The 13,913-nt window shown below is 47.0% G+C and overlaps 1 protein-coding gene and 1 pseudogene across 2 annotated transcripts in view; both read left to right on the plus strand.

Moving 5' to 3' along the window:
• The window catches only part of Vps35l (VPS35 endosomal protein sorting factor like), a 104,119-nt gene that overhangs the window by 87,259 nt on the left and 2,947 nt on the right, over nucleotides 1–13,913 (plus strand). For both annotated transcript variants that reach the window (NM_001399656.1, NM_001017463.2), the window contains 2 exon segments: nucleotides 8,641–8,806; nucleotides 11,993–12,111. In NM_001399656.1, coding sequence (NP_001386585.1) covers nucleotides 8,641–8,806; nucleotides 11,993–12,111 — 285 coding nt within the window.
• On the plus strand, nucleotides 7,489–7,603 carry LOC120100364 (small nucleolar RNA SNORA24; annotated as a pseudogene).

Below are 13,913 nucleotides of genomic sequence, written 5' to 3' on the forward strand. Positions count from 1 at the left end.
ACTATACTATCTATACTGTACTATACTATCTATACTATACTATACCATACTATCTATACTATACTATCTATACTGTACTATACTATCTATACTATCTATACTATACTATACTATACCATACTATCTATACTATATTATACTATCTATACTATATATACTAATACTATACTATCTATACTATATATATACTAATACTATACTATCTATACTATACTATCTATACTATACTATCTATTCTATACTATACTATACTATACTAATAGTAATAGTAATTGTACAGGAATAGTCAGGAATAGTAATGTACTGTTTAAGCATCTGCTATTCTGCATTCTATATACTATCTGCCAAAGAGAAGCCCTTGAGTAGTTGAAGTAGAAGGTTGAGGGTTCTTTGAAAAGTCAGTCGTCAGATGTATTTTCTCAGGCAAACACAAGAAAGAACGTTCCGTTGAAGCAGACATAGGAAAGAGGATGCTCTGCTAAAGCAAGCATGTGGAAGAGCACATGATGAAGGATTCTTTGCTAACGACACCCATGTATTGGTCATTAGTCAGGACTCCATAGAGAGAAATGCACCCCAAAAAAGATATGGTGGTGTGCTACAGTTTCTTGCTGCTTCCTTGGGCTCAGGCTGATTGGATGCACATGCTGAGGCAAGGCACATGGAGGACATGTGATGTTTGGAGGGATAAATAGGACTCCACAGAGTGATGGAGACAGAGCTTGGCTTCCTGGTACAGCTAGCTGTGCAACGCTTATGGGTCTCGAGTCTTTGCTTCCTTGAGAAATACAGCCAAGAACCTTTCCTGCTGGTCCCTCCTGCTGACTCAAGCCAAGACTGAGACCTGGCTGTCTCTGCTAGGTCATGTCACCTCTGTTGCTAACCTGACTCTATTGAACTGGACTACTGGTGTATCCGTGAAGTATATGTGAATGGATCAAGTTGCTGCTGCCTGCTAACCTAGGAACAGAACTGCCAATTTCCAGACTACACAGACAGGAGTTGCTCCAAAGAGCCTTTCTAAACAGGTCCACTTCCCTATATCCTTTCTTTTCCATTACCTCTGGTGGGCATTGGGCTAAAAAGGAGGTTAAAGCATTAAGAACCATCATTGAAAATAGAATTGGAAAAAGACTAGTTACAGTGGATCCATTCTGTGAAAAGGTAGAAGTTTTCAACTTAATTAGGAAAGAAAAACAGCTTAACTTTTGTTACAGCTGCTGTTAAACTTATTCTAGTTTACGATTAGTTATTGTTAGTCTTGTCAACTTGACATAGCCTAGAATCACCTGGGAAGGTAGTCTAACGAAGGATTGTCTAGATCAGGTTGGCTGTGGACATGTCTTGGGAAATTATCCTAATTACTTTAATGGAGGTGGGAAGGCCTGGCTATTGTAGGTGGCACCAGTAACAAATCCTCAGGAGAGAGTCTGAGCCAAGCACCAGAGTGCATTAATTCATTGCTCTCTGCTTCTGACTGTGGATGTGATGTGACCACCTGCTTCAAGTTTCTGCTGCTTTCCCCCCAATGTGGACTTATAGCCAAATAAACCCAGTTCTCCCTTAAGTCATTTTTGTAAGGGCATTTTTAATCACAGCAACAGGAAAGGAACTAAGAAACTTACTGTACCTGGTTTGTAAGTTAAACTTTATCATATATGTAGGTGTAAGAAAAAGTAGTGTCAAGAGGATTGTGTGCTCCGTAGCATGACTGGAGTGTAGCCTCCGAGGGTTAAGAGGGAGGTTACATCTAGAAGCCAAGGCCAGATGAGCCACCCATCCATGAGCCACACGCCATGATGGGATTCTGCATGAAAAAGACTCCCCTCCCATGTTCACCTTGTTTAGATTGGTTCCCTCTTGTGTGACGGCTTTGCTGGGTTTTGTGTATGTTGGGAAGGGGCTACTGTTTTAGAGTTTGATTTTACTGTGGTAGCAACATGAAACATGAGCTCTACTTTTAAGTAAGCTTTCAGAAGGGCTGCATAGTCACTGACTTTACATAAAATGGTGTCCAGTAGATCTTGGGCGTGTTTCATTTGCTTAACTGGAAATTTAGGCCTGTTGGTCCCTAACTCCCCATTCTTCTTCTCACCCTTTGTAACAGCCATTCACCCCTGGAGGCACTAATTAGTTTTAAATTTCTCTAAATGAAACCAGGCAGTGCTTGTTCTTGTGACTGGTCTGTTTCAAATAGCGTGAGTTCTTAAGCTTCACTCATTTTGTCCTACATAAAGTCCTACAGACTTTACTGTTGAAGGTTCCCTACCTTCCACTGTGTGCATAGTCAGGCTTTACTGTTGAAGGTTCCCTACCTTCCACTGTGTGCATAGTCAGGCTTTACTGTTGAAGGTTCCCTACCTTCCACTGTGTACGTAGTCAGGCTTTACTGTTGAAGGTTCTCTACCTTCCACTGTGTGCGTAGTCAGACTTTACTGTTGAAGGTTCTCTACCTTCCACTGTGTGCATAGTCAGGCTTTACTGTTGAAGGTTCCCTACCTTCCACAGTGTGCATAGACTTCCTTTTTCTATGTGTTCATCTGCAGAAACAGTAGGTGGTTCCCACACCTTGGCCATAATAGCAGTATTTCCATAGACACTGATATGCTAGTATCTCCCCCAGAACCTGGATAGTGCTGGTAGTTCATGTAGTAGCTACAGCAAGCCGAATGGCGCACAGGGGCCATCTTGGTTCCCTTGGTATTATATGGGGCTCAAGAGAAGGAGTCCAGTTGTTCAAGGATATATAGTGGGTTGCTCTCAGGTTTGATCGATAGGCTTGGATTGTGTAAATTTTGCTCATGTGCATGTCCATTCCCAGAATGCATCATATTTTAATTGTATGCATATTTGATATGTATGGTCAGAAGAAAGTTAATAGGACATTTTTCCTGAAAGTTCACTTCGGGGACAGTTTGTCTTACTTGGCATGCAACTAAGCAAGCTTGGGCTTGATGGCTCTCTACCTTCCCTTCCTGGATAGAAACAAAAGGGGAGTTGGATGGTTTTCAGGGGATGAGAGACTGTTGTATTTCATTGTTTGGACTGGGATATGCATGCAGGCTGGGGGTTGCGGGGAGCCTTGTTCTAGGTTGTCAGCAGGGTTGCTAAGTGTGTTGTTAGGAGGGGTGTGTGTATAGTCCCCGCCAAGTGGAGTCCCAGGTTATTCCCTATGCCTCACTGCTGTCCATAGCTGCTGTCTCCATTCAGTGGAGCAGTCACATCAGCAAACTTTGGCAGGAAGTAGAACTGGCACAGCAATGTCAGCGCCATGGTTTCAGAGCTCTAAGTTTGTGTTGGGATTTGTAGGAACTAGAAATGTTAGGACCTGCTCTCTGATCACTGAGGCTGCAGTGGGGAGATACAATTTCTTGCCTTCGTTTAAAGCAACTACAGAGACAGCAAGATGTCCGTGTTCCACTTCACCCTTCCCTTTCCTTCATCCTAGTCCATGACTATCTCTAATCTGGGAATTGAGGAAGCCAGGCTTAATATTAAACACAACTAACTCCATCTGTAAGAAGGGCCAGACACTGCAGGGACATTTTAGAGCCTCACTTGTAGGGGTTGGGTACTTTGTGGTTTTAGGAGTTGCTGGGGACACACACGCGTGCGCACGCGCGCGCGCGCGCACACACACACACACACACACACACACACACACACACACACACACACACACACACACACACACGTCACCAAGGAGGACTCCAGGTTACTGCTGGTTGGCTTTGTGAGGATGGTGGGAGGTTCTACCTGAAAAGCAAAGGCCAGATGAACTCCCAGGCAGTTAGAGAAGCCATGCCCAAGAAGGTAGCTTTCAGCTGAGATTAGAAGGAAAATAAGCTCTTGGTGCAAGGTGAGAGGAGAAGGCCTCAAGGCAGGGAATGCTGTGTAAATGAAGGCCTAAAGGGAAGATAGGAAGCTGTGCACACCAGTGCCACTGGGATTCCTGAGGCCATGCAGACCTGCCCTGGGCAGTGAGGACACACAGGCACCTGCTCTGGCAGCCTCCTGTGTGCTGAGGCTCTCTCTTACTCTGTCCCACCTTCCCACCCCAGGGGCCCCTCTTCCTGCTGTGCTCCCAGCCCATTAGTGTTCTGGCTCTTTTGTACCCAGCCCTTGCTTACATTCACTTAATCATGTCCTTCTTATGAAGAACCAGCCAGCGGTTCATAAATATGCACTCAAAACATTGAACCAGGGCTGGAGAGAGGGCTCTGCAGTTATGAGCACTGATTGCTCTTCCAGAATCCTGAGTTCAATTCCCAGCAACCACATGGTGGCTCACAACCATCTGTAATGGTAACCCGTGTCCTCTTCTAGTGTGTCTGAAGACAGCAACAGTGTACTCATATACATAAAATAAATCTTTAAAATAAAACAAAAAAACAGAAAACATTGAATGGAAGTAGACGGTAATCCACAGAGAGGTGAAAGGTCATCAGCCATAAGTGACCTTGCCAGGACTCGAAGATTTACTGTTTCCCTCTTTGCTGCCTGAAGCTCAGCTTTCTGAGACCAGCATCACTTCTTGGGTAGTCCTTCCCCCAGGAACTGTGCTGAAGTAGGGATTCCTGAGAGTGGGGACTCCAAAGTGTTAGGCCCTTTTTCAGGTCAGTGGGAGGGAGGGAGGACTCACCTTCTGGCTTCTTCTTGGAAACCACCTCACTGGCACTGAGTTGCTCTGTCTAGGAGGGAGGCTGGCCAAGGATCAAGGACACCTTTTTCTTCTAAAAAACCAACCAACCAAACAAACAAAAACAGCATGAGAAGATGGCTCAGTGATAATACCCTTGCTCTACAGGCATGAGGACCTAAGCTTGATTTCCCAGCACCCGTGGAAAAAGCATGGCAGGCCGAGCACGCCTATAATCCCAGACTGGGGAGTGCAGACAGGCGCTCTGGCCCACTAGCCTAGCCCAAACAGGCAGCTTTGAGAGATGGATTGCCAAGGCAGCATAGGTCAGAGAGCAGTGTAGAAACGTCCGTCCTGCTCTGGCCTCCTCTGCATTCCCAAGCAGGGTATGCACACCTGCACACCCTAACATGCCATGTACCATGTACAGACGCACAGACATGGAGTGGGAAAAGAGGAGGAAGAGGAAAAATTAAAAATTCATGTGTGGAGTGGGGTTTCAGTTTAGTTTGTAGAGTGTTTGCTTAGCATGCATGAAGCCTGGCTTCAATCACCTATACCACATAAAGCCAGGTTAGGTTGTACGTGCCTATAGTCTGTGGGAAAAAGGCAAGAGGATCAAGAGTTCAAGGTTGCAGGGAGGTGGTGGCACATGCTTTTAATCCAACACTCATGAGGCAGAAGCAGGTGGATCTCTGTAAAGTCCAGGCCAGCCTGGTCTACAGAGTGAGTTCTAGAACAGCCAGGGTTACACAACAACAACAACAATAACAACAGAAAGGAAGGAAGGAAGAAGAAAGAAAGAAAGAAAGTAAGAAAGAAAGAAAGAAAGAAAGAAAGAAAGAAAGAAAGAAAGAAAGAAAGAGTTCAAGGCATAGCTTATAGGCAAGCACTCTACAAACTAGATTGAAACCCCAGTCTATACACCTCTGCTTCATAGTGGAATCAAAACCATGAAATTGTCTCAAAAAGGAGGAGAAGGCTGAGGGCAGAGATAGGAGAATTACTGGCTCTCACTGGCCAGCCAGTCTGGCCAAATAGGTGAGGTCCAGGTTTTATGTAAGACCCTGTCTCAAACAAAACAAAACAAAACAAAACAAAACAAAACAAAACAAAACAAGGTAGAGAGTGGCCAAGGAAGACACTTGATGCTGACCTCTGGTGTCCACACATATACATTAGCATATATATTTGTACGTACATACACAATACATACACCTCACACAAAAAAACAAAACAAAGTTACTAGTTCAATATTAAACACAAACTGAAACCACTGTGTTGCTTTAAAAGGATACTGGGCTGAGGGGGGCTCAGTTGTTGGCACAGTGCTTTCCTGTCTACCATACACAAAACCGTGGCTTCTATCCTCAGTACCACAGACATCCTGAAACAGTAGTACATGCATGTAATTCCAGCATTCAGGAAGGAGAGGCAGGAGAATCAGAAGGCCAAGAGTCACCCTTAGCTGTATAATAAGTTCAGGCCAGACACTGGATCAAAAAGAAAAATAATCTACCTGTGCCTGACTTCAGCTATCGGAGTGTCCTCACTCCTATATTAAGGGGTCACTCCGATGTCAGGGGTTGGGGATTTAGCTCAGTGGTAGAGCGCTTGCCTAGGAACGCAGGCCCTGGGTTTGGTCCCCAGCTCCGAAAAAAAGAACCAAAAAAAAAAAAAATGTCTCAGTCACTAAAACACAGAAAGTACACGGAATTCTTGTGCAGTACCATGGACATAATCTGTCACCTTTTTGGTTATGAGCTGAAGCTTGCAAAAGTGTTCACTTCAAACCATTCCCCAAATTCTGTTGCTGACGGCCCCACCTCTCTGAAAGTGTGTTCATTGTTCTCTCACAGGGTGGGAACACAAGTGCTTACAGGAAGCTGCTGGAATATCCAGACTGTGATCTATTCTCAAGGCAGATCCTTAAATTAAAAAGCTATATTTTAGTATCCACGTAACCGAACAAAATAGCCTAGTTAGCAACAGCTGCAAGCAGAGGAAGGCAGCGGTGAGCTCCAGCTGGGGCTGGGGCAGGCAGCCTCGCCTGGGTGGCTCAGATGTCCACAGCTCACATTGTTTGGGTGTCTGAGCATCGTGCATCCTCTCGCTGATACAGTAGGAACAGTTCCCATGGATATGAAAGGCTTCCGCACATCTCGGGCTTCTCTGCCCAAATCCTTACCCTGGGCAGTGTCAGTGCAGATACAGTCGTCTTACATCAGGCCACTGCTGGCTGGACTGCCCTCTGCAGCTGCAGGACAGCCTGTGCATTTGCTCTAAATAGCCACCCCATGCACATCTTCCCACACACATAGACATGTCTAGTTCATCCAAGAGGGGGAGCCAACAGGAGACAGGTTGCCAGTGCTCTAATCAAAGTCCCCTCTGTGTCCGAAGTATGAGCTAAAGCCACTCACCTTTTGTGGCCCACTCCTGTCTGTGAGATGGGGCTGGTGATGGTGAGTTGAAGCTCTTTCCCTCTGTGGTCCACTCCTGTCTGTGAGACCTGGCTGATGACACATAAACACGTGGAGCTGAGTCTTGATCCCAGCATTCACGTGAAAAGCTAAACCTGGTGGCAGACTGTGCCTAGTACTGGGAGAATGGGGGTGCGAAGATCCTGGGACTTGCTGGCCACTTAGACGAGCCAATTGGTGAGCTCCAGGTTCAGTGAGAGCCTGTCTCAAATCATAAGGTGGAGAGCAACTGAAGAGAACAACTGAATTCTAATATCTGGCTTCCATGAGCACATCTACAAGCATCCGCTTGACGTGTGCACCCGCCTATGTATACACACACACACACACACACACACACACACACACACACACACACACACGTAAATAAATGTAATTTTCAGGGAGAATGGCTTCCTAGACATGGAAGAGCATGTTCTTGATTGGCAAAGCTGTCACCATTTTAACTGATACTGGACTGGGACTTGTACCAGGAGTGTTCTTTACTGTTCAGTTGTGAAGTGCCAGATTATTTTGCACACTTTAGTCAGTGCTAGGGGGAGTGGCTTCTGGAGACTCTTCTGGCTTCCAGTCTGTCCAGCCAACAGGAGACACAGTCTGCAGACCAGAGTGCATGAGGACGCCCATGCTCAGTGCCTGTCACCTCACGATTGATCCTTAGCCATGCTTTGCCAGTGGCCACGCCCCTCCATGCAAGGCTACATCTCCTGGTAGGCATCCTCCAGCTACAGGTTTTCAGGTCTCAACAGTGCCCCTGCCCGCCCCTTACTCTTCCAGCTTGGGCTAATAATGGCATCCTCCTGGCACCGGGCCTGTCGCCTAGCTTCATGTTGGCCCCAGCTGTGCAAATAATTCTCCTTTGCTTCTTTTCTTAACCTGTTTGAGTGTTTCCTGCTAGGACCCAGTGCTGTGACTCGGGTTGGTGGGGCCAGCTGGGCATTCTTTTCCTGAAAGTAAGGATTAGGTAGTTTCAGCAGGAGAGCCACCTTGGGAATGGCATTTGAAACTGCCCACCTTTTTGCACTACAACCCGTTTTGGAAAGATTCTGTGGTGTCTGAGAAACACACTTCTCTCTAACTTTGTGTGGCCCCTTGGGCTTCCCCTCTCATAGAAGGAGCCCAAATCAGCCTTGCTGTTGGTGAGCAACCTCGGGAGTGGGCTGTACTTAAAGTCAGTGCAGTGGCTTCTGCCGTGTTATCTTCCGAGGACCCTCCATATCTTCTTGTAACTGCACATGAAAAATAAAGGAATAATCATGGAAGCACGGGCCATTGGGCCCTGTTGTTCTTTCTGGACCCAAAAGTGAGGCAGTTGCTCATGCCCCCAACCTGAAATGTGTGGTCAGTGGGCAAGCTGCATCTCGTCTCATGCTGTCTGCCTGGGTTCATGCGTGGCCCTGCTCTGATGAAGCAACAGGTGTTGTGATCTCAGCACCTGGCTAAGGGAACCGCTGGGTTCATGGGTGCTTCAGCTGATCTGCTGGGCTTATCTGTCATTTTTTTTCTTCTCTCCACCAGGATCATCCAGAACACGGAGTCCTATTTCTGGTTCGAGAACTTCTCAACGTTATCCAGGACTATACCTGGGAGGACAGTAGTGACGACAAAATTCGGATCTACACCTCTGTCCTGCACCTGCTGTCTGCCATGAGCCAGGACACCTATCTTTACCACATAGACAAAGGTAGCAGCATCCCGACCAGCCCTCAGCATGCCCCCATTTCATGGACAGCAATGGGACTGTCTCACCGCCTCTTCTTGTGTTTGTGCGCACATGGACACGTTTGTGTGTGTGTGTGTGTGTGTGTGTGTGTGTGTGTGTGTGTGTGCATGTAGAGGCTGAGCTTGGCACTGGGAGCCATTCTTAACCACACTTCACCTTATTTTGAAGCCAGGGCTTCCTACTGAATCTGGAGCTCACCCACTAACCTAGCTAATCAGGCTGGCAATGAGCTCCAAGGATTTGCCAGTCTGTGCAAGCCCACCACAAGCCTGCAGTGCATGTGACAGGCACACCTGCTATGTCTAGGTTTTACATAGGCACTTGGGTTATAGGCTCAGGTCCTCATGTTTGTGCAGTGAGCACGTTACCCACTGAGCTGTATCTCTGTCCAGGGTCTCATGTACTCTGGCCTCAAACTCACTTTGTAACTGAAGATGACCTTCACCTTGTTTTGTTTGTTTCTTCTCACTCTGTAGCTCTGGCTACCTCTGTGCCCCTAGACCTTGAGCCCTTGATATTCCCCCCTCTATACGCACAGTGCTCGGGTTACAGGCATATGTATCACCATGCTCAGTTAATGCAGTGCTGGGACTTCACACATGTTAGGCAGTTGATCTCTCTCTTAATCCAAGCGTCTGTATTCCTGAGCCACTTTCTATCCCCAATCTAGACTCCCCAGGAAGAGGCCTGAAGATTTGTAGGCTCAGTTTTTTGTGGTGATGAAAATAGAACTTTGGGCCTTATGTGTGCTAGGCAAGTTCTGGGCCATGAGCCATCTGCCCAGCATTCTGAGTGTGTGTGTGTGTGTGTGTGTGTGTGTGTGTGTGTGTGTGTGTGTGTACACATACGTCTGTGTGCGCTTGGGGGTTCTGTCTCCTTTATCCTTTACTACAGTTATAGACATGAGCAACCACACCTGGATTTCTCACATGGAGAGCCAAATGTGGGCTTCATTCTTACATGACTGGCACTGGACTGATTGAGTCATTGTCTCAACTCCTAAAGGGAACTCCTTTTTCTTTTTAGATAGGAACTTACTATGTAGATCAGGCTGGTCTGGAATTAACAGGGTCCTGCCTCTGCCTCCCAAGTTCTTTGATTAAAGGTGCACACTACTTATGCCAGGTTCCAAAGAGTGGTTTCTTAAGAGTTCCAAGGCCTGGCTCTCTTTGGCCTTGGAAAGTGTTTCTTGAACATCTTCCCATTTCTGTAGCCCACATCCAGGGACTGTTTCTGTGCAATCTCTGAGAGATTGTGACATACCCCAGAATGGCACTGTCCCTCTCCATCCACACCCTGCCCCCACTGCATCTGCAAATGGACTCTTGTCTTTTGTTCTTCATTTGTACAACAGGTTCAAATTGAAGGCCCTTCTGTGTTTCTCATGGATAATGTCCCCTCTGAAGTGAGTGAGACAAGATCCTCCCCAAGTTGTTCCTTAGAGATACATAGTAATAACACAAGGGTACCAGGAAGTCACAACGTCATCCCAGCAGAGAAAATGAAAGCCTATTAACTTCTTCCTTGACTGGATTACCGCTCTACACCCCCACCCTCGGGCCTGGGCATGGCTACTTGGCTTATCACATGGCACACACTTATCTCTTCCTGGCACTGATCTCTTCTTCTGTCACCTAGACACTTGGCCTAACAACACTATACCCAGCCATGGGTATATTCATGTTGGGCATCAGGATGGAAGAAGTTAAAGGATTAGCTGAGAAAATGGGAGTAGCCGGGTGAGCATGGAGGAGAGGAACAAGCTCTGAAAGGCTGAGGCTGTGTGCTTGTTTGTTCAGGCTGGTGCTAGGCAGCCGAAGAGGGAGGATAGGGGAGGTGGCTCAGCTAGTGAAGCACGTGCCACTCAAGCATGCTGACCTCTAGAATGCAGGTGATCCCTGAGACTACCGGCCAGCCAGCCTAGACTAACGAGTAATTTCCATGCCACTGAGAGACCCTATCATAAATAAATAAGTAAATATATCATAAATAAATAAGCCAGGCAGCTCCTGAGAAATGACACTCGAGCTTTATCTCTGGCCTCCAAATGCATGCACACAGCACATCTGCAGAAGTGGGGATCAGAGTGTAGTGTTAGAGCTCTGCTGACATGCACATTCTGCCTCCAGCCCTGCACAAACGAAAACACACAACTCAAGTGTTCACAGTAGAGACTAGTTGAACTGCTCTGGGTCCCATGCAGGGATTGAGGTCAGACATCACAGGCAAAGCCACAGAGCTGTCCACGGATAAGCAGATTGCCCGAGATTCATCATTGAAGTGAAAACCCAGATGACAACTGTAGACTACCTGGTGTCCACCCTGTCCAGCAGAGACCATGCTCTCTGAGAGAGCAAGGGAAGAAGCTGTACTCAAGCCATCTTTAGCCAAACTGGTCTTTGTCCAGGCTGTGGCTGTCACAGGAGGTGACCAAGCAGAGGTTTTGCCAAAGAGCTAGGCATGGTGGCTCACACCTGTTCTAGCACTCAGCCAGGAGGATTGCCGGGAGTTAAAGGGAAGCCTGGGTTACAGAGTAATTTCCAGGCTAGCTTGAACGATAGAGTGAGATACTGTCTTAGTGAGAGAGGAAGGCTTTAAATCCAGTCAGAGTAGTGGATTGATCCCACTTTTGCCCCTGTTGGTTCTGTTGGGCATCTCGGTCATTAGTGTAGCTGTCAGGGTGCACATCTAGGTAAGATTGTTGAACATGTGTCTTCCCTGTTAGGATAAATAGAACCTTCTAGAACTATAAAGCTAGCCAGTTGGTTAATGGTCCTAGGGCAGGCAGCTGGGTGCAGTGGATAAGTGCTTGGTCTTTGGAATCAGACTACCCAGCTTAACATCTTAGCTAGGCTAGCTTCTGAGCCTCAGTTTCCCCACTCACTGATGATGTCCTTGCCATTCCTTTCTTGTGCTGGTTTTGTGGACCCTTCAGTAACACAGAGAGTGCTTGTCATGGTACCTGGCAGCTGCTGAGAAGGTCGCTGTGATTATTGCTGTCTCTAGGCATGGCCAGTGAGGGGATGACTCCCACACTGCTGACCTTGGGCCAGATGTTTCCTTAGTGTCCCAAATCGAGTGGGTCATCTTGGCTGTCCAGCCACCTGCCAATCCCATATGACATGCTGTTTCTGTTTCTTTACCCAGTTGACTCCAATGACAGCCTGTACGGGGGAGACTCCAGGTTCCTGGCTGAGAACAGCAAGCTGTGTGAGGCAGCGATGGTTCAGATCCTGGAGCATCTGAAAACCCTGGCCAAGGATGAGGTGGGTACCACCGCGGGGCAGGGTAGTCACAAAGTGGTCCATTGTGAAAGGGAAATGAATCAGACTGCATTGTTCTCAGTACTTTAGGCCCTTGGCCATGGCTGTTTTCTGCCTGCACAGTGTTCCTCAGTACCCAGTTTCCACTCACTCCAACCTCTGGTACCCATGAGTCTGCTCTGAACTTACAAGGTTTTTGTTTGCTCTCTCCCTGCCTCCTCCCACTGCTCTCTCCATCTCTGTCTCTGTCTCTCTCCATCTCTGTCTCTGTCTCTCTCCGTCTCTGTCTCTGTCTCTCTCTATCTGTATCTCTCTCCCTAAGTATTATGTATCATTAGAAAGAAAAAAGCTGGGCATATACCTACAATTCCAGCATTCGAAGGCTGAGACAGGATGGTCATTGGTTGTCTTAGTCAGTGATCTGGGGATATAGTTCAGTGTTCAGTGTACTAGCCTAGTTTTAATCCCAGCCCTGGTTTTAATCCCAGCATAGCATAAAACAGTGTGGTGTGGACACCTGTGATCCCAGCATTTGGGAATGGAAGCAGGAAGGTCAAGAGTTCAAGGTGATGATCTTTCCTACACTGAGAGTTTGAGATCAGCGTAGAGTACATGAGGTTGTGACTAAAAAAAAAAAAAAATCGAGGCCAGCCAGGTGTGGTGCTGCATTGCCTTTAGTTCTGGATGCGGCACTTGGGAGGCAGAGGCAGGCAGATCTCTATGAGTTCAAGGCAGACCTGGTCTACATGCTGAGTTCTAGGACAGCTGGGGCTACAAGAGAGACCCCATGTCAATGAATGAATATATGGATGTATGAATGAGTGACAGGCTGTGGAGATGGCTTAGCAGTTAAGAACACTTTTTACTCTTCAAGAGGACCCAGGTTTGGTCCCTACCACTCATGTGGTAGCTTACAACCATCCAACACCCTCTGGTATACATACAAACACCTAGCGAAAATATCCATATGTAAATAAGTATATAAAAATTATACGAAAATGAAAGTAAATATCGAGGGAGGGGAGGTAGAGATGGATGACGTAGAGAGTGACATGATTGTAACTGAACCTGCTGTCCTCCATTTCATAATGCCCCATTTCAGCTCTCCAGCGGGTAACATAAGGGCGAAGCTGCCCAACCTGCTGCCACCCAGGTGGAGGTCTGGTTCCTGCTGTTGGGACCCCAGCACTTAAATATCCCTGTCTGTCCCGTACCCTCATGCTGGGAACCACCCTGGTTCCAAAATTGTTAAAGTCACCACATAAACGGTTGAGTTCTGCTTTAATCTTGAACTGGGAGAGATTGTTTGGGTGTGGGGGGCTGGGACTTGTGCCAAGCCCCTGGAGCTTTCTGGAAATGACAGCTCTCACAGGAAAAGAACCCCCCCCCAATTAAAAGCCTGTAGGAAGCCTAGAGGGTATGAGGCCCTATCTGGCTTCCCTTGAACACAGTTGCCCTTCTGTCTTTACTGTCTGCCAGCATGCCTCACATCCCTGATATATATCAAGTAATATCGTTTATAATAGGCTGTGGCATTGGAAACCCAAATTGGGTGTTTTAGGATAAAATGTTATTGGGGAGTTTGATGAGGGAGGAAGAGCCAATTAGTCTGTGGGGTATGACTGCTTAAAACCCTGGTTCTCTGCAGTGAAATGTAGTTGAAAGATCTCTCTCAGGGGAGACTCTAATATTTGAAGTTGAATTTTCTGAGCTTAATTCTCTAATGAAGGAGAAAGGAATCGTTCTGTTGCCTCAGGCACCAGAGGGGAATGGGCGTCAAAGGGAAGCAGCCTGGATTGGCCTGA

Source organism: Rattus norvegicus, chromosome 1 (genome assembly GCF_021556685.1).
Source record: "Rattus norvegicus strain SHRSP/BbbUtx chromosome 1, alternate assembly SHRSP_T2T, whole genome shotgun sequence".
Classification (NCBI taxonomy): Eukaryota; Metazoa; Chordata; class Mammalia; order Rodentia; family Muridae; genus Rattus; species Rattus norvegicus.